The 20,800-nt window shown below is 46.8% G+C and overlaps 1 protein-coding gene across 1 annotated transcript in view; it reads right to left on the reverse strand.

Annotated features, from left to right (window-relative positions):
- Positions 1–5,604: 5,604 nt before the first annotated feature.
- LOC138246611 (phospholipase A2 inhibitor gamma subunit B-like) overlaps positions 5,605–20,800 on the reverse strand; it is a 109,063-nt gene continuing 93,867 nt past the window's right edge. The window contains exon 5 of the mRNA XM_069201312.1: positions 5,605–8,577. Within this exon, the coding sequence (XP_069057413.1) occupies positions 8,384–8,577 (194 nt within the window). The 3' untranslated portion in view covers positions 5,605–8,383. The remainder of the gene's footprint in view (positions 8,578–20,800) is intronic.

Below are 20,800 nucleotides of genomic sequence, written 5' to 3' on the forward strand. Positions count from 1 at the left end.
TCAAGCTTCCAAGATTCCACTGTAGCCATTATGGAACTGTGGAGTTCATAATTGACAAACTCCCAGACTGTTAGACTTTTCATCCTTGGTGTGGTCTCCCTTTACTTTTTGCCTCTGTTTCCCAGGATGTTGATGAGTGCTGGACTATTTTGCTGTTTTTGTTGCTCTGGGCACTTTACCACTGCTAACCAGTGCTAAAGTGCAAGTGCTCCTATACAAAATGTGTTTGTAATTGGTTTATCCATGATTGGCATATTTGATTAACTAGTCAGTCCCTAGTAAAGTGCACTAGAGGTGCCCAGGACCTGTAAACCAAATGCTACTAGTGGGCCTGCAGCACTGGTTGCGCCACCCACATAAGTAGCTCTGTAATCATGTCTCAGACCTGCCATTACAGTGTCTGTGTGTGCAGTTCTTAACTGTAAATTCGACTTGGCAAGGGTACCCACTTGCCAGGCCTAAACCTTCCCTTTTCTTACATGTAAGACACCCCTAAGGTAGGCCCTAGGTAGCCGCAAGGGCAGGGTGCAGTGTATGGTTAAGGTAGGACATATAAAACACATTACTATATGTCCTGACAGTGAAATATTGCTAAATTCGTTTTTCACTGTCGCAAGGCCTGTCCCTCTCATAGGGACAGGGCTACCTTTAAATATGATTAAAGTGTAGATTCCCCTTGGGAGCGGATGGACATGTGGAGTTTGGGGTCTCTGAGCTCACAATTTAAAAATACATCTTTTAGTAAAGTTGATTTTAAGATTGTGTGTTTGAAAATGCCACTTTTAGAAAGTGGGCATTTTCTTTCCTATACCATTTCTGTGACTCTGCCTGTTTGTGGATTCCCTGTCTGGGTCAGTTTGACAGTTGGGCTGGTTGCACCTCACACTAGACAGTGACACAAAGGGAGCTGGGGTGTAGTCTGCATTTCCTGATGAGCCATCTGTGCTAGGAGGGAGGGGTGGAGTGGTCACTGACACCTGAAAGGGCTGTGCCTGCCCTCACACAATGCAGTCTTCAACCCCCTGGTGAGTGTCTTGGGCCTGGCCTGGGCAAGGCAGGATTTCACATTCAAGAGAGACTTTGCTTTGAAGTGGGCCTACTTCAAAGGAGAAAATGGATATAAGAAGGGCACCCGAAACCACAGACTTTAGAACACTTCCGGAAACCAAGAGGAACCTCTGCCTGGAGAAGAGCTGAAGAGCTGCCCTGCCTGTGACTGCTTTGTGGAGCTGTCCCGCAGATGCTGCTTCTGCCAGAGTAAGAGGGCAAAGACTGGACTTTGTGTGCCTTCCATCTTGTGAAGATCTCCAAGGGCTTGATTTAAAGCTTGCCTCCGGTTGTTTGAAGTCTAAGGGACAGCAAAGACTTCTCTCTGCCAGCACCTGGAGTCTCTGGAAAGACTCCTACTCTGCCAAGTGGTGCCCATCCAGTTCCTGGGACCCTGAAAGGAGAAGCTGGCTGCCTAAGAGGAAGAAATCCACGCACAGAACACCGTGCGGGGAAAAGATAGACACGACTCCGATCTGCGGCTGAAAAATCGACGCTCCACCGGCTTTGCGGCTGAAAATCAATGCTCACCTGTAACGCGACTGAAGAATCGACGCACGGAGCTGGAGAAAGGACACGCAGCATCACTGACTGAGGCTAGTGAGATCGCAACCCGTGCTGCGTGGTTTTCGGATCATCCTGCGGCTGGATTTCCGACGCAAGCACCGCTGGGCGTTTAAGGCCTGCCCAGACACGAGAGTGCTGACCGTATCGACGCATCACTCTCCTGCAGAGAGAAGAAATTACGCGCCCGACCCGACGAAAGGAGAAACGGCGCAAGATCTCGCTTGTGAGTGAAATTGACGCATCGCAAGCCCTTTTTGACACAAACTCACCCATGCAGGGTTATTTTTGACGCACCCAAGGTACATTTTCACGCTAACAGTGTTAGTGTGTGTTTAAAATTACATGAAGACTCTTTTTGCTTTTTAATTGATAACTTGACTTGTGGATTTTTGTCGTTTTGGTCTTGTTTTGTTTAGATAAATATTTCCTATTTTTCTAAACCTGTATTGTGTCATTTTGTAGTGTTTTCATTAAGTGACTGTGTGTGTTGGTACAAATACTTTACACCTAGCACTCTGAAGTTAAGCCTACTGCTCGTGCCAAGCTACCAAGGGGGAAAGCAGGGGTTAGCTGAGGGCGATTCTCTTTTACCCTCACTAGAGTGAGGGTCCTTGCTTGGACAGGGGGTAACCTGACTGCCAACCAAAGACCCCATTTCTAACACAGACGATATACTCTTTATGGCTACCCTGCACTTACAATGTCTAAGGTTTTGCTTAGACACTGTAGGGGCATAGTGCTCATGCAACTATGCCCTCATCTGTGGTATAGTGCACCCTGCCTTAGGGCATTAAGGCCTGCTAGAGGGGACTTATCTATGCCACAGGTAGTGAGAGGTGGGCATGGCACCCTGAGGGGAGTGCCATGTCGACTAAGTCATTTTCTCCCTACCAGCACACTCAAGCTGTGAGGCAGTGTGCATGTGCCGAGTGAGGGGTCCCCAGGGTGGCATAAGACATGCTGCAGCCCTTAGAGACATTCCCTGGCCACAGGGCCCTTGGTACCCGGGGTACCATTTACAGGGACTTATCTGTGTTCCAGGGCTGTGCCAATTGTGGGAACAAAGGTACAGTTTAGGGAAAGAACACTGGTGCTGGGGCCTGGTTAGCAGGGTCCCAGCACACTTTCAATCATAACTGGCACCAACAAAAGGTAAAAAGTCAGGGGGTAACCATGCCAAGGAAGGCATTTCCTTACAGTGTCCTACTGGGCTCACTGACACCTGATACCTACACCTAGCAGGAAGTGAGGGTTCTGCTTGGCTCCCTGTGACAGTTGCACTCGCTCCTAGCTGGAAGTGAGTGTCCGGCTGGCTTCCATGTGACTGCATTGATTGCTTCTGAGAAATGTGTCTGGTTTAATTTGAAAAGATTATGGCGGTCATTCCGACCGTGGCGGTCGGCGGTAAGACCACCAACAGGCTGGCGGTCTTTTTTCTGACATTCTGACCATGGCGGTTACCGCCATGGCCAGCCTCCGCTTCACCGTTCCGACCGCCACAGCGGTAACGACCGCCGGGCTGGAGACCTGGGTCTCCAGCCCGGCGGTCGTCACATACCGCCGGCGGTATTCCGACCCACCTGACCCTGGCTTACCGCCATGGATTTCATGCGGTTTGGGACCACCATGAAATCCATGGCGGTAAGCACCATCAGTGCCAGGGAATCCCTTCCCTGGCACTGATAGGGTTCTCCTCCACCCCCCACCCCCACCCCAACTCCCTCCCCTACCCCCCCCACCACCCCTGCCACCCCCAAAAGGTTGCAGGACCCCCCTCCCCACCCCGATCCCCAACATGTACACACACATACACGCATGCATACATGCACGCATTCATGCACATACACACGCCCCCGCATTCATGCACGCACTCATGCACATACACACAACCCCCGCATTCATGCACGCACTCTCAACATACACACACGCACACCCCCATGCACGCACACAACTCACAACACCTCCCCACCCCCTTTCCCTAACGGACGATCACCTTACCTGTTCCGGTGATCCTCCGGGAGGGAACGGGACCCATGGGGGCATCTCCGCCGACACCGCCACGCCAACAGAACACCGCCACAGCGAATCACAAGTCGTGATTCGCTGGGCGGTGTTCTGTTGGCGTGGCGGTGGAGCTACCTCCACTTCCCCCGCCTGCCGCCAGTATGGCTGTTGGCGGCTCTTCGTCCGGAAACGGGCAGAGCGCTGCCAACGGTCGTAATGGCCCGTGCGGAAGACCACCAGCACTGGCGGTCTTCCGTACGGCGGTCCCTCGGCGGTCTACAAAAAAGACCGCCGAGGTCAGAATGACCACCTATATCCCTATAACGGTTAGTCCAACTCACATTCTTCAAATGTGCCCCCCTCAGCTATGAGTTATCCAAAGTCAGCTGATTTTAACACGTGTTGAAATAAGTCATACCTACCATCACTGACTGGTCGCCTCTCCAAGTAAGGGCGTACTCTGATCCTTAACTGCATTTCCTGCCCTGAAACCCAAATCTCAAAGTCTCAAACCAAGTTCAACCACACTAGGATTTAAGGTCTGGGGCCATATTTATGGCTACACAACGTAGTGGAAGAGCGATGCAAAGCTTAAGATGAAGCCACGAAGGTCACCTTGCATAGCCCTGCATGGCTTCATAGATCTGGGCCCATTTATGGGCAACTGTCGCAGGGCAGCACTGCAAGTCTTCTTGCTGTGTGGCCCTAAGCCAATGTGAAAGGGCAGGAATGCACCGTATTTATGAAATGCAGTGCATTGCTGTCCCTTCCCCATACCCCGGTGCACTATTTGCTGCCTAGCGCCACCACGGTGCAAGGGTGTCTGTGTTGCATGCAGGATTGTTTTTGTGCAGGAAGGGACACATTCCTGTACAGAAACAATCCAAATTGGTGTTTCTCTCTTTCTATGTGTGCTTCAGAATGCAGCACCCAAGAAAGAGGAAACAACGAGGAGAAATAATAATATTTCTCCTTGTTACACCTGCTCTGGGGAGGCGTAAAGTTTTGGTGCTGCCCCAGGTTTATGTCATTAAGTAAATCTGGGGAAGCGTCAAAATACATGGGTGTTGCATGGAAAACTGAGCACAGCGCCCATGGAACACCCCCACAGCGTAGAACAAGGCAACGCAGTGACTTGTGCTGCTTTGCCTTACTCCATATCTATGAGGCCGTACTCCATATCTATGTGGCCTTGTGTGGGCTTATGGTGGCTTGTGCCAGAGCATAAAGAAAAGTGACGCTCCATCGACACAAGCCTCTCGTAAATATGCCCCGTCAAGTAATGTAACTCAGCGCAATCACTGCATTACATTACTCTGCGCCAGAGAAGCATTTCCATGGGTGTTGTTGTGTGGGCATTCGCAGGCAACATCCATAGCTTTTGACACATTCCCAGATTTAAAAGAACTTGTAAACCTGTGAATGCGCCAAAAAGATATACCTCCCCAGGAGAGGCGTAACAAGGAGAAATATCTTTATTTCTCATCCGGCAGCACACATAGAAAGAGGGAAAAGCCTTTCAGGATTGTTTTTGTGGAGGAAAATTACCCTTCCAGCACAAAAACAACCCTGCATGCAACGCAGGCACCCTTCCACCATGGTGCAAGGGTGCGTGCATTGGTGCTAGCATCCAAAAGGGCACGAGCGCAGGATGAAATGACGTGAATGTGCTGTATAGGATAAATATGACGCACTCCTGCCCTTTCCCTGTGACGCAGGGCAGCGCAGCAAGGTGACCAAATTCTGGATTTTTAATTCCAGAGCTGTCATTTTACAGGAACAATACTGTTCAGCAGCCACAAAAACATCTAATATTGCATCAGCCAATCGGGGGAGGCAATGAGCAAATTAGAGAAGCTGGTACTGATTGCTGTATAACTTGTTATAAATTCGGTCAGAGTCCTGCAGATTTGCCTTGGTCATGAGACCCATCGCGTCAGGTGCTTTCAAGTTTCAGGATCTCAAACCAAACACACAACAAAGAACTTGTGATGGCAAATGTTTGTTTATTTTGAGTACATAGAATGTTGTATACATAACAGATTAAATGACAATGTGGCATGGACACAGAATCGCACAAGACAGTATCTTTCAAAAGCGGGGTTCACACACCTCTTGCGTATATGGAAGAAGGGTACCATGCAGGCAAGTGAAGTAACACAAAATTATGGGGCCCCCTGCAAAATGTAATGAGGGGCCCCTCCGTCTCCCATATCACACAGATAATCATTAGCTTTGGGCAGAATGCCCCCCCCCCTCCTTGAAGGGCTGGGGGCCGCTAAAGGGCTAAGGGCCCCCTGCGCCACAGGGGCTCTAGGTGCCGGTGTGGTGCGCCCTGAAGCTGGCTCATCACTGCAGCACATCTCCGGCCCAAATTATGCCAACCAATCACAAAGCTTCATTTTCATTTTCTTCTGCCTCTACAGGCAAGTTTTCAATTATTTTCTTCACTTATGAATATAGTACTTAGGCGCGTCTTTACCAATGACAAAGCTATAGTCTGATCAAAAACCAACAAAACTAATAAAAGACCCACCCCTTCCTGTATATTAACAAATAAAAAACACCCGTTAGTACATAAACAATCCCCCATACTATAGGGCCAATAACAAATGTATAACACAGTCAGACGTCATCATTTTAGCCAATAAGAACTCTCTCAGGATTAAACTAAAGACTCATCTCTACATATTATTCCAACCTCATCTGTGTGGAAAGCTCCAAACCTCTCCTTGACATCCAAATATGATTCTATCCCTGTTGTGACGAAGACAAACCTCATGGTTGGCCAATAAGAAAACCAATTTCTCACAAAGCTGTCTTTCTCTTCAATACAGCAATGGCAATCCCCCAAAGGTGGGACAAAGAGAAATCTTTACATCTTAGGCTAGTAGACTAACCTTGTCCGGACAATGATAAACTGCCATTTTTAAGGCAAATACAAAAATATGACATACCAAAGACATCCTCTTTAGCCAATAACAAATTATCACACTTGGGAATGACTTCTCTCTAACTTGGACCAGACAACCACTTGGCACAAAGGCACATCACTGCATATTAGGCCAATAATGTTTGATCACTATGTCAACAGCAATATTATCTATATTAAGCTGATGATAAACTGTCCTTGTTTGGGCAAAGGCAAACATCCATATGTTAGACCAACAGAAAGCTCTGCCTGTTGAAATAGTGAGCAGACGCTCATATTATAATTATAATGAAGCTCCTCCATGGGGGCATCGATACATTACACAACCAAGCGAATAGCAAACTTTCCCCATTAAGCAAAGCACTCCACAGTAAGCCAATAATTATGCTGTCCTCGATTGGTCAATGCAGATGTGCTCCTTGTAGGACCAGTTACAATATTTTCAATGTGAGACTAGTGACAAGCAGTTCTTGGACACCCATAACAACAAATGAAAATCTATTTCCCATATTACAGGACAATATTTTAACTACAAATGTAATTCCCAGCTCTCCCAATAGGATCATTCCATAGCTCGTTTTAGAAAGTCAGTGATAGAGGTTCCCCTTCATTGGACAAACTGCAGTTTCTTAGAAGCAACAACAACACTGACCCTACATGGCAAGCAATGAACAATGTTCTCTGGTTGGCCAATTCTAAGGCTATCTATGAGCTGGAATGAAAAAGTTCTTTTGAGCCAATAGTAGGCTTTCTGACTATAAAGAAAAACACTTGAACGGCCTAACAATGGTGCGGTCTCTGAGGGACCAATGACAAACCTCTACATAAGAACCAACAGCAATGCTCTCATTGGGCAGCTAATGACAAACATTCACTGGGTGACTAATGAGAAGTATCTGCTTGATTGATCAACCACACTGCTCTCAGAGTTTTAATTAATGCTAAAGCTCTCATGATCCGTGATGGAGCTGCGATGTGGTGAGCAGTGACAAAGCTTGCTTTTGGGCCTCAATGCCAAAACTTTCATGGGGTGACCAATCACAACTCTCTAGTGATCAACAACAGTCTTCTTTGATAAATTTTGACAACCTTCTCACAAGTCACTGGGTGATGGATGACAAAGCTCTTAATGGACGATAAGTGATCAGTGGCAAAGTACTCATTGGATGATCACTGAAAATACTTTCATTGGGCGATCAGTGGAAAATCTATTGGTAGGACCAATGATTAAGCTCTCCATTTAGGACTAATGAAGGGGCTTTCCTTGCAGGACAAGCGATGTTGCGTACACTTAAAGCCACGAGAAACCTCTTCCTGGGTATGTATAGATGACAAATCACAAAGCTTTGCATGCAGGAATAATAACTTAGATGCGTCTACAGGACCATACCTTGAAGTCCAATGACGTCACCCTCCTGAAAATATCTTTTTCCATGAGCCCTGAAACAGATCTCTCTGCAGGACTGATAGCATAATCTCTTCTGCATTAATAGCAGTGACTTTCTGCAGGAATAATTACAAAGCTTTCTATGCAAGAACATCAACATTTTGCGCTCTGCAGCAGTGATGGTGACCTGCCTGTAGATCTAATAACAAGCTTCCCCAAAGGACCAATGTAAGGGGGTTCTCTAAGCGCTCCCTGCAGTGTGATGGAGAAGGCCCTGTCTGCATCCTTAGGAGTTGGGAGTGTATGTTACAAGTCAGCTTTAGAGAGCGGTTGACCACAGAGGGAAACATTGATGATTTGAGGAGTTGAGACGCATCAAAGGTGGTCCAGGTGTTCTTCTCCTGGATATCAGTTGCGACACAGGTCTCTAGTGCCATCAGCAGAATTTAGGAAAAGAGTTTCAGAAGGACCAGCATGGCAAGAATCGGTAGAAGGAGTCCATGCTCTGGGCGGGTGCCAGCATCGGTGCAAGCCATGTCACTTTTCGTGGTGAAGCCAGCTGCGGTGGAGGAGCTGCTGCCTACTTCACAGAACTGGTGAGATGCACATCCTCGAAGAGCAGACTGGACGGTCTTGGAGTCTGTGCAAAGAAAGAGGTGTTTATCAATAACACAGAACCATTTTACCTGCACTCGATATCTTGATCAGCACACTACATGGACATGTGATATGCAACCTTTGTGATCCTGTTATCTGCAACCCATCTTGCATTGCATGTGATGCTGTCATATTCCTCCATTGTGACCCTGTTTCTTCCACATTGTTATCCTGTACACCATGTTATTCTGTTATCTGCAGAGCATTTGATCCAGTCACCTGCACCCCGTGTAGTCCTTGTGACTACTTTATCCACACCCTATATGGAACTGTTATCTGCATCCATATTTATGTGAAACATATCTGATTATTTTATCTGTACCCCCTGAGATGCTGTTATATGTGCCAAACTTTCAGGAAATACCTTAAGACTTGGTCTGGCCTATCACCTGTCGTACAGCGCTGGGAGGCACTCCGTGGTAGCAAAGTGCTTTAAAAATCACCATTCATTCAAATGTTTAGGGTATATGCATCCCATGTGACCTTATTTTTTGCACCAAATGTCATCCTGTTGTATGCATCTCTGGTCACCCTGCTGTCTGTATCCCATGTAATCCCCCTTTTGTGCCTACTGTGATCCTGTTACTTGCTCTGTGTAACATTTTTCTCTGCAGCCTGTGTGATCCTGCAGCCACCTCCCCTTGTGATCCTGTTACCTGTGTTGTCTTGTTTGTTGAGCCCAATGTGATCATGTTACTTAATTGCACCCCATATGATCCTGTTATTTGCACCTCAGATATCCTGCTTGCAACCCCTGCATTCATCTTACATGCACTCTGTGTGATCCACTTATCTGATCCCTATATGATCCAGTTATCTGTGCTCCATTGGGATCCTGTTACCAGCATCCAGTGTGTAGGAAAGTACCATCTTGCCTGGCATGTTACCCCCATATTTCACTGTATATATGTTGTTTTAGTCTATGTGTCACTGGGACCCTGCCAGGCAGGGCCCCAGTGCTCATAAGTATGTGCCCTGTATGTGTTCCCTGTGTGATGACTAACTGTCTCACTGAGGCTCTGCTAACCAGAACCTCAGTGGTTATGCTCTCTCTGCTTTCCAAATTGTCACTAACAGGCTAGTGACCAATTTCACCAATTCACATTGGCATACTGGAACACCCATATAATTCCCTAGTATATGTACTGAGGTACCCAGGGTATTGGGGTTCCAGGAGATCCCTATGGGCTGCAGCATTTCTTTTGCCACCCATAGGGAGATCTGACAATTCTTACACAGGCCTGCCAGTGCAGCCTGAGTGAAATAACATCCACGTTATTTCACAGCCATTTACCACTGCACTTAAGTAATTTATAAGTCACCTATATGTCTAACCTTCACCTGGTGAAGGTTGGGTGCAAAGTTACTTAGTGTGAGGGCACCCTGGCACTAGCCAAGGTGCCCCCACATCGTTCAGGGCAAATTCCCCGGACTTTGTGAGTGCGGGGACACCATTACACGTGTGCACTATACATAGGTCACTACCTATGTATAGCGTCACAATGGTAACTCCGAACATGGCCATGTAACATGTCTACGATCATGGAATGGTCACCCCAATGCCATTCTGGCATTGGGGAGACAATTCCATGATCCCCCGGGTCTCTAGCACAGAACCCGGGTACTGCCAAACTGCCTTTCCGGGGTCTCCACTGCAGCTGCTGCTGCTGCCAACCCCTCAGACAAGTTTCTGCCCTCCTGGGGTCCAGGCAGCCCTGGCCCAGGAAGGCAGAACAAAGGATTTCCTCTGAGAGAGGGTGTAACACCCTCTCCCTTTGGAAATAGGTGTGATGGCTGGGGAGGAGTAGCCTCCCCCAGCCTCTGGAAATGCTTTGATGGGCACAGATGCTGCCCATCTCTGCATAAGCCAGTCTACACCGGTTCAGGGATCCCCCCAGCCCTGCTCTGGCGCGAAACTGGACAAAGGAAAGGGGAGTGACCACTCCCCTGACCTGCACCTCCCAGGGGAGGTGCCCAGGGCTCCTCCAGTGTGCCCCAGACCTCTGCCATCTTGGATTCAGAGGTGTTGCTGGCACACTGGACTGCTCTGAGTGGCCAGTGCCAGCAGGTGACAGAGACTCCTTCTGATAGGCTCTTACCCCTCTTAGTAGCCAGTCCTCCTTCCTAGGTAGCCAAACCTCCTTTTCTGGCTATTTAGGGTCTCTGCTTTGGGGAATTCTTCAGATAACGAATGCAAGAGCTCACCAGAGTTCCTCTGCATCTCCCTCTTCACCTTCTGCCAAAGGATCAACCGCTGACTGCTCAGGACACCTGCAAAACCGCAACAAAGTAGCCAGACGACTACTAGCAACCTTGGATCGCTTCATCCTGCCGGCTTTCTCGACTGTTTCCAGGTGGTGCATGCTCTGGGGGTAGCCTGCCTCCTTCTTGCACCAGGAGCTCTGAAGAAATCTCCAGTGGATCGATGGAATCTTCCCCCTGCAACCGCAGGCAACAAAAGACTGCATCACCGGTCCTCTGGGTCCCCTCCCAGCACGACGAGCGTGGACCCTGGAACTCAGCAACTCTGTCCAAGTGACTCCCACAGTCCAGTGACTCTTCAGTCCAAGTTTGGTGGAGGCAAGTCCTTGCCTCCTAACGCTAGACTGCATTGCTGGGTACAGCGTGATTTGCAGCTGCTACGGCTCCTGTGCCCTCTTCCAGGATTTCCTTTGTGCACAGCCAAGCCTGGGTCCCCGACACTCTAACCTGCAGTGCACAAACCTTCTGAGTTGTCCCCTGGCGTCGTGGGACTGCCTTTTGTGAATTCGGGTGGACTCCGGTTCACTTTTCTTCTAAGTGCCATTTCAGGTACTTCTGCGGGTGCTGCCTGCTTCTGTGAGGGCTCCCTGACTTGCTGGGCGCCCCCTCTGTCTCCTCATCCAAGTGGCGACATCCTGGTCCCTCCTGGGCCACAGCAGCGTCCAAAAACCCTAACCGTGACCCTTGCAGCTAGCAATGCTTGTTTGTGGTCTTTCTGCGTGGGAACACCTCTGCAAGCTTCTTCGCGACGTGGGACATCCATCCTCCAAAGGGGAAGTTCCTAGTCCTCTTCGTTCTTGCAAATCACCAAGCTTCTTCCATCCGGTGGCAGCTTCCTTGCACCCTCAGCTGGCATTTCCTGGGCTCCTGCCCACTCTCGACACTGTCGCGACTCTTGGACTTGGTCCCCTTGTCTTACAGGTACTCGGGTCCGGAAATCCACTGTTGCATTGCTGGGGTTGGTTTTCCTTGCAGAATCCCCCTATCACGACTTCTGAGCTCTCTGGGGGTTGTAGGTGCACTTTACACCTACTTTACAGGGTCTTGGGGTGGGCTATTTTTCTAACCCTCACTGTTTTCTTACAGTCCCAGCGACCCTCTACAAGCTCACATAGGTTTGGGGTCCATTCGTGGTTTGCATTCCACTTTTGGAGTATATGGTTTGTGTTGCCCCTATACCTATGTGCTCCTATTGCAATCTACTGTAACTTTACATTGCTTGCATTACTTCCTTTTGCTATTACTTGTATAATTTTGGTTTTTGTACATATATCTTGTGTATATTTCTCATCCTCATACTGAGGGTACTCACTGAGATACTTTTGGCATATTGTCATAAAAATAAAGTACCTTTACTTTTATTATATCTGTGTATTGTGTTTTCTTATGATATTGTGCATATGACACCAGTGGTATAGTAGGAGCTTTACATGTCTCCTAGTTGAGCCTAAGCTGCTTTGCCATAGCTACCTTCTATCAGCCTAAGCTGCTAGAAACACCTCTTCTACACTAATAAGGGATAACTGGACCTGGCACAAGGTATAAGTACCTCTGGTACCCACTACAAGCCAGGCCAGCCTCCTACACAGTGTGATCCTGTTACCTGCACTATGTCTGATTCTGTTATCTGCACCCAGGTCAAACATCTGTTCTGCACTGTTGGTGACCCTGTCATTTGCATTCACAATGTGACACTACTCCTGCGTCCCATGTGATCCTGTTATCTGCACCTCAGTTATCCTCCTGTCTGCAACCAATGTGATTTTCCTACATGCGCTCCCAGTGATGCCGTTGCCTGCACCCTGTGTGATCTTGTTACATGAACCCCACATGATCCAGTTATCTGCACTCTGTTAGGATCCTGTTACCCAATGTGACCAGTGTGATCCTCTGATCCTGTCATCACCACTCCATGCGATCCTGTTGCCTGTGACCAGAGTGATCCTGTGATCCAGTTATCTGGATCTTGTTATCAGAACTCTGATCCAGTTTTCTGCACCCAGGTTAACGTCTTATTTGCATTGTTGGTGACCCTGTCATCTGCACTCCCCGAGGTGGCATCGCTCCTGCAGCCCATGTGATTCTGTCCCATGTAATCATGCACATAGCAGCTGGAGGGCCGGACACTGGCACATAAAGGGTGGGTGCCTCTCCTGGCCCTTGCCTTCTGCCCCACCCCCTGTGCCCCGCCTGTATTTATTGTAGGTGTCCCATATGCATGCCCTGCTTCTCTATACCAAAGGAAGAACACTTAGGGGGTCATTACAACCCTGGCGGTCCAAGACCGCCAGGGCTGTTTCGACGGAAGCACCGCCAACAGGCTGGCGGTGCTTCCTGGCATATTACGACCGTGGCGGTAGCGCCGCGGTCGCACCGCCGGGGCCGGCGGTTTTCTGCCACAATGGCCCCGGCGGTTGTAATCCGCCAGGGCAGCGCTGCTAGCAGCGCTGCCCAGGGGATTACGAGTTCCCGACCGCCAGCCTTTTTCTGGCGGTCTAAACTATGTCTGGCTATGCAGACAGTGAAAAGTGCGACGGGTGCAACTGCACCAGTCGCACGGCCGCAACACCGCCGGCTCCATTTGGAGCCGGCTCCCATGTTGCGGCCCACATCCCCGCTGGGCCGGCGGGCGGAAACTTGGTTTCCGCCCGCCGGCCCAGCGGGGATGTCCAAATGGGCACCGCGGGAGTGCGCCGCATTGGCGGCCGCACAGTGGTTACAGCGCCGCCCGCCAATGTTGTAATGACCCCCTTAGTGCATGATTTTACCCCAAAACTATTTCAGTTAGCAAACTTTGATCTTCAATTTTTTTTGTCTGTGTTTAGGCTCTCAGGAACTGGGAACTTACATTCGTGTATCACATTTGTGACTAATGCTTACGTAAAAATACAGCAAATAAGAACTGAACTTGAATATTCCAATAAAATCCAGTAAAAGTTCATTATTAACTGAACGTTGTGTAAAAATTTAAGTCGCTAGGGTTGAGATATTAAACACTGGAATGCTTGCATATACTATAGTAATGTAAAGGTTATAGGGAAGTGTAAAGTGATTTTGGGCCATAGCAATACCCTATACATACATATATACATTCACAAATATGTACACAAATGACTGTTGCAGTCCTTTCAGGCGGTCTATTGGGACATAAACAGATATCAGATTTTGTCATACTGATAAACAGTTTTCAATATACAAAAGGTTGAAAAATATCATGCTTGGTTTAACCATGATCAACCTTACATATTTTACATATTTTAGGATAATGGTTAGGATTGGTGCCCCAAGAAGAACCTTTTGCTTCTCAGGATGCAAAACCTAGGATACAAGTCCAAGGATCACTGGGGAGGAAGTCCAAGCTGAACCGCACCCCCAAGCTGAGCTACGCCCCCATATCTAGGGACAGCCCCATTCGTGTCTGAAACAAACACTGGGTTTGGTGATTGGGTGGGTGGCCAGCTGTGATTGGCTACTGAAGAGGCACGACTTGTGAAGCTAGTTCTAGGTAAATGGGTGCATGTGTCAGGAGGTGAGCACATTGTGCAATAAGCACTGGCATGTGCGAGAGCTGAACTCAAGAGTGGTGTTGTTTTCTAATAAGTAACAGAGATATTTCTTTTTAGCGAGGTGATTCAGTCTTTATGGAAAGTATGAAAAAAGCATCCCATGCCACCAATCCCTCCTTGAAGTCATTAACTGTACATAGTTCTGTAGCAAGGGACATCTGAGTGGTGCCAGGAATGGACAAAGGGCTTTGTATGAAGGGTGGGAGAAGAATAGACAATTCACAGAAAAAAGCTGTGACTGAGCCAGCAGAACAAATCCTCACAATGAAGCATCAGTGCTTTACTCACTCTGACAGCTGCTGGGTACTCTGCAATTAATGGGTGAATCCGGAAATTAATAATTTCTGAAGTCGGAAAGGCTAGAAGACTTTAGAGTAACATTGAGTGCCCTGGACTCTACCAGCAACTCAGAACCACACTTACAGTAAAACTGAGTGCCCTGGACACTGACAGCAGGTCGGAAGCACACTTTCAGTAAAACTGAATGCCCTGGACACTGACAGCAGGTCAAAAGCACACTTACAGTAAAACTGGGTGCCCTGGACACTGACAGCAGGTCAGAAGCACACTTACAGTAAAACTGGGTGCTCTTGGCACTGACAGCAGGTCAGAAGCACACCTACAGTAAAACTGAGTGCCCTGGACACTGACAGCAGGTCAGAAGCACACTTACAGTAAAAGTGGGTGCTCTTGGCACTAACAGCAGGCCAGAAGCATGCTTATTGTAAAACTGAGTGCCCTGCACACTGACAGCAGGTCGGATGCATGCTTAGAATAAAACTGACCACCCAGGACATTGACAGCAGGTCAGAAGCACACTTCCAGTAACACGAAATACCCTGGTAACTCTTACAGTAAAACTGAGTGCTCTGGACACTGACAGTAGGTCAGAAGCTCACTTACAGTAAACTTGAACGCCAAGGACACTGACAGCAGGTCAGAAGTATCCTTACAGTAAAACTCAGTGCCCTGGTCATTGACAGCAGGTTAGAAGCATTCTTATAGTAAAACTGAGTGCCCTCGACACTGACAGCAGGCCGGATGCACAGGTAGGGTAAGCTGACCGCCCAGGATACTGACAGCAGCTCTGAAGCACACTTACAGTAAAACTGAGTGCCCAGCAGGTCAGAAGCAAGGTACGGTAAAACAGACTGTTCTGGACACAAACAGGTCAGATGCACACGTACATGTGAGGTCCCTGGACACCAACAGCAGGTCAGATGCAAAGTTACAGTAAAACTGGGTGCCCTGGACACTGACAGCAGGTCAGACGCACCCTTACAGTAAAACTGGGTGCCCTGGACACTGACAGCATGTCAAAAGCACACTTACAGTAAAACTGGGTGCTCTTGGCACTGACAGAAGGTCAGAAGCACACGTACAGTAAAACTGAGTGCCCTGGACACTGACAGCAGGTCAGAAGCACATGTACAGCAAAACTAGGTGCTCTTGGCACTGACAGCAGGCCAGAAGCATGCTTATAGTAAAACTGAGTGCCCTGGACACTGACAGCAGGTCGGATGCATGCTTAGAATAAAACTGACCACCCAGGACATTGACAGCAGGTCAGAAGCACACTTACAGTAACACTAAATGCCCTGGTAACTGACAGCAGGCCAGGAATACACTTTATAGTAAAACTGAGTGCCCTGGGCACAGATGGCAGGTCAGATGCACACTTACAGTAAAACCGAGTGCCCTGGACACTGACAGCAGGCCAGAAGGTCACTTACAGTAAACCTGAATGCCAAGGACACTGACAGCAGGTCAGAAGCACACTTATAGTAAATGTGAGGGCCCTGGACACTGACAGCAGGTCAGAAGCACACTTACGGCATGACAGAGTGCCCTGGGCACTAACAGCAGGTTAGAAGGATGCTTACATTAAAACAGAGTGCCCTGAACACTGACAGCAGGTAAGAAGCATATGTACAGTAAATGTGAGTGCCCTGGGCACTGACAGCAGGTCAGAAGCACACTTATAGTAAATGTGAGTGCCCTGGGCACTGACAGCAGGTCAGAAGCACACTTACAGTAAAACTGAGTGCCCAGCAGGTCAGGACCACATGTACTGCAAAACTGAGTGCCCTGAACACTGGTAGCAGGTCAGAAGCACACTTACAGTAAAGCTGGGTGCCCAGCAGGTTAGAAGTATGCTTACAGTAAAACTGAGTGCCCTGAACACTGGTAGCAGGTCAGAAGCACAGTTAGAGTAAAACTCAGTGCCTTTGACACTGACAGCAGGTCAGAAGCACACTTAGAGTAAAACCAATAACTTTGGACATTTCTGACCTGGTGTCACTGTTCAGAACACCCAGTTTACTCTGTGTGCTTCTGACCTGCCCTGGTCCTCCTGGTCCTGTGCTCTGTCATGATCGTCCCCCACCCCCCGGTCATTTGATTACTGTTACTCTTATCTTTCTTGCTCTGGTTGCCTGGATCCCTGGTCTGACCTCCCTATTTCTCCTGGCTGTGGTCTTCGTATTCCTTGTTTTTTAAGTCCTCAATTTAGGTGATGTTAAGGGGAGTGAAGGGTAGTAGACAATGGGGTACTTATCCTTGGGGTCAATACACCCCCTAAATGACCACCTCCTTGGGGGAGTGGGCATCACCTTGTCCCAGACTTCCTAATTCCTCCACACACAAGATGGCTGAATTCCTGAGGCTGTGTTCATTTCAGGCTGGTCACCCTAGGGATGTGTCCAGCCTGGAAATGTAACACGCCTCATGCATAGATAATTTTCCTGCCTGGCCAGGTGCCAGATGGGCCGTGGAGCCAGGGGGTCGACATCTCCCTCGGAAGAAGGCCAGATCTACATACCGGCAGGGGGCTTCTTTGAAGTGTAACACCCCTGCCCAAGCTGGCTTTGTTTCTGACTTCCAGAGAGCAAAGGTGGTCACCCTGGGGGGGTCAGATTCTTGTCTGTTGGTGGCAGACTGGTTAGAACTAGTCAGTAAGCTCAGCAGCAGTTGGTAGGTTTTCAGGGGGCCCCTCTAAGGTGCCCTCTGGGTGCATGTATTGATAAATACATCAGTGCAATCAGTGAGGGTTTATTAAAATGAGATGTTTGATACCAAACATCCCTAATATCAGAAGCCATCATGTAACTGGAAAACTTGTATTGACACATGTACACATGTACTTACAACGGCTTCTCAGCACACTTGCTATCTCTAAGAATCGACAAAGACCTAGCAGGGGCATATCTGCTCGGGCAGATATGTCCACACATGTAATATAATGCACCCTGCCATAAGGCCAGCTGTAGGGGTGACTTACAAAAATTACAGGCAGCGCTTAAGGGATATGGCACCCAGGCTGTATGACATATTGCATTTTCACTTTTAGGGAGCACCTTGTCACAGCCTACAATGACAGTCTGCATGAGGTTGATGCTCGGTCCCTTATAGTGGCACAAGCTGTGCTGCAGTTCTTAGGGACACTCTTTAGTGCCTAGGCCCTAGGTACCAGAGGTACCATTTACTAGGGACTCAGAGGTGCTAACAGGGCTGATCACTTGGGGATCAAGTGACCAGGTGTCTTGTTTTAGGGAAGCAACACTGGCACTGTGGACCTGGTTAGCAGGAACCCAGTGCACTAGATTCAAAAGTGCAGCAAACACCAGGGAAAAAGTGGGGTTAGGGGTACTGCAACCGTAACCCAGCTTCCTACAATGACCAAAGGATAGGTGATGAAATGTCACATAAGCCTAAAAATACAAAACTAAAAGAAAAGTTACTCTTAGAAGATGATGTAATAGTACAGAAGGCAATCAATATTGCACATCAATTTGAAGAAATGAAACAGTATGAAACAGTTGGCCCACCACTGTACAGAAAATGTGTAACTTGTTAAACAAGATGTTATCAATAAAAGTAAGAGTGGACATATTTCAACACTGAAAAACAATGTGTGTGTTTCTAATATGGTTCGCCTGTACGTACATCTGGTAATCAATCTTGTCTAGTAAATGGTCAGATAAGTAGATATTGTAAAATGAAAGGTCACTATGTGAGAACGCAGAAGAACAGATATAAAGAAGTTAAGATTATGGGCTTGGTTAGTTCTCCAGGTTATGTAAGAGGAGGAACACAAGATATTATGGAAATTGCAGAAGAATTTAGTTTAGGGATATGTGAAGTTAATGAAAAGAAAAAGGATGCACCACTCTGTGGTGGACATTGGTGATCAAACGTTATGGCAGAATTAGGGGCAGGACACCACATTGATAGGGTATGATATTTTACCTTCATTTTCAGATATCAGTCTGTCACCACCTGATATTAGGTTGGCAGGATATGGTAACTGACCTATGAGATTTCAATTTACAACAGGGATACAAGGGAATGGCTATTGAAACAAATACATATTTTACCAAAGAATGATCATGCTTATTGGGATGGCCACAGCATAGGAATCTCTTAATTACCATTAATCCAAATCACCCTGATCAAGTGCTAAGGTATGATGATTTAATACTGGAAGCGAATGGCAAAAAAGGTTTTGGAATGGTAAGTGTTTCTAAATGTAATTTCAAAGCTGGGTTTGATAAAGAATTGTGTCCATAACATTATTCTTAAAGATGAAGCTGTGGCAAATGTACAAAAAGTCAGAAATGTTGATATATTGATGAGAAAGACATTCCGAGAAGAATTAGGGATGTTGTATAAAAAACAAATAAAAGACAAAAAGAGTCATCTGAGTGGTTATATCCTGTTGTGGTTGTATATAAGCTCAGTGTAAAGTTAAGACTTTGTGTCAGTTAAAGCCATCAGAATGATTGTGTACGAGTGGCTCGCCGCCAGTTACCTAATACTGGGGAAATGTTCACTTTGATTAAAGATGCCACTATATTTTCTACTTTGCATTTATTTAGTGCTATCACCAGATTACACTCCATGATGATTCCAAACATTACAGTTTGTTGATTAAACCAGAAGGAGCTTTTACCTATAGGAGGAAGGCATTTGGGCTAATTTCAGCCTCCACTGTGTTCCAAGTAATTATGCACAAATTGTTTGAGGCTGTAAAAAAATTTATTATTCTTCCAAGATGACATATTGATTTTGTGTAACACAACAAAAGGACAAGCTGAAACTCCATTTTCAGTTTAAACTACTTTAGCATCTATAGATTAAGCCACAATGTAGGGAAAAATGGCATTTCCCAAAATGTAATGTTAAAGCTACTTGAGAAGCTTCAAAACCAATGGACAAAAGATCAATTTAGGTTGTTTCTTGCATTAGCAGAGTACTATGCCAAATCCATTCCCTTGTTCTCTAATAGAACAAAAAACATAAAAGAGTTCATGAAGAAAAAAAAATATGGAATGATGCATGTGTGTTTGAATTTGAAAATATAAAAAACTATTACAAGTGCTTTGGCTTTTGGACCATTTGAAACTAGGTGTGAGTCAGTCATAATGACTAATGCCAAAATGAAAGCTTAGGGGTGGTATTATTGCAAAACTAGAATGGGAAAGTGACAACTATAGCCTATGCAGCCAGACCATTGAGAAGTGCTACATTAGAAAGGAGACATTAGCATGGTGGTAGGATATGAATTATTTTAGGAAAAATATTTATGGTACAACGATCACATTAAGAAGTAATCAACAATTAGTAGAGATGTTCATGACACAGGGATGCAGAAAAGCAACATTCAAAATGGCTGGATGGCAATCTAAATCACAGGAGTTTCACTTTTATTTTAACTACATTCCTGGAGCCAGTAGTGTTCTAGCAGACTGTTTATCATGTTTTCCTGTCAAATGATATTAGAATTCAGGATTCAGACTTAGAAAGGGAAGTATCAGTTTGTGCATTTCTATTGGATGCATAACTGAGACAGAATGACACAAAACCTGTACTAAGAATATAGCGATTTAGAGGGGCTTAGAGTACACAAGGACAAAATGGCTTAACTAAATAATTTTAGCTGTAGAAATGTTATAATATTTTCATGTCATAGGGGAGCTATCAGACCAAGATAGAATGTTAATGCAAGGTGAGCAATTGATGGTTCCGGAGGGTGTGAGGCACACTATATTGAGCATGGCCACATAAAGCATGCAAGTATGAGTGGCATGAAAAGGAAAGTAAGGTGTGATTTCTGCTGGTCTTTTATAGACAGAAATGTTGTCTTGTGCTGAGCAAGCTATGAGTGACAAAACACAGAAGACGGTGGATTATATCAAATTGTCAATGTTCAGACTAGGAAGGATTTGGAAAAGAACCTCATTAGATATTGCTGGCCTGATGCACTTATCCAACAGTCAGATGTTTTGTATAGTTTTGATTGATCAACTGTTGCAACAGCCAGAGGTAAATAGTGTGAGTCACAATACATTGAAGTACAAGTTACATACCTTCAGTAAC

Source organism: Pleurodeles waltl, chromosome 7 (assembly GCF_031143425.1).
Source record: "Pleurodeles waltl isolate 20211129_DDA chromosome 7, aPleWal1.hap1.20221129, whole genome shotgun sequence".
Classification (NCBI taxonomy): Eukaryota; Metazoa; Chordata; class Amphibia; order Caudata; family Salamandridae; genus Pleurodeles; species Pleurodeles waltl.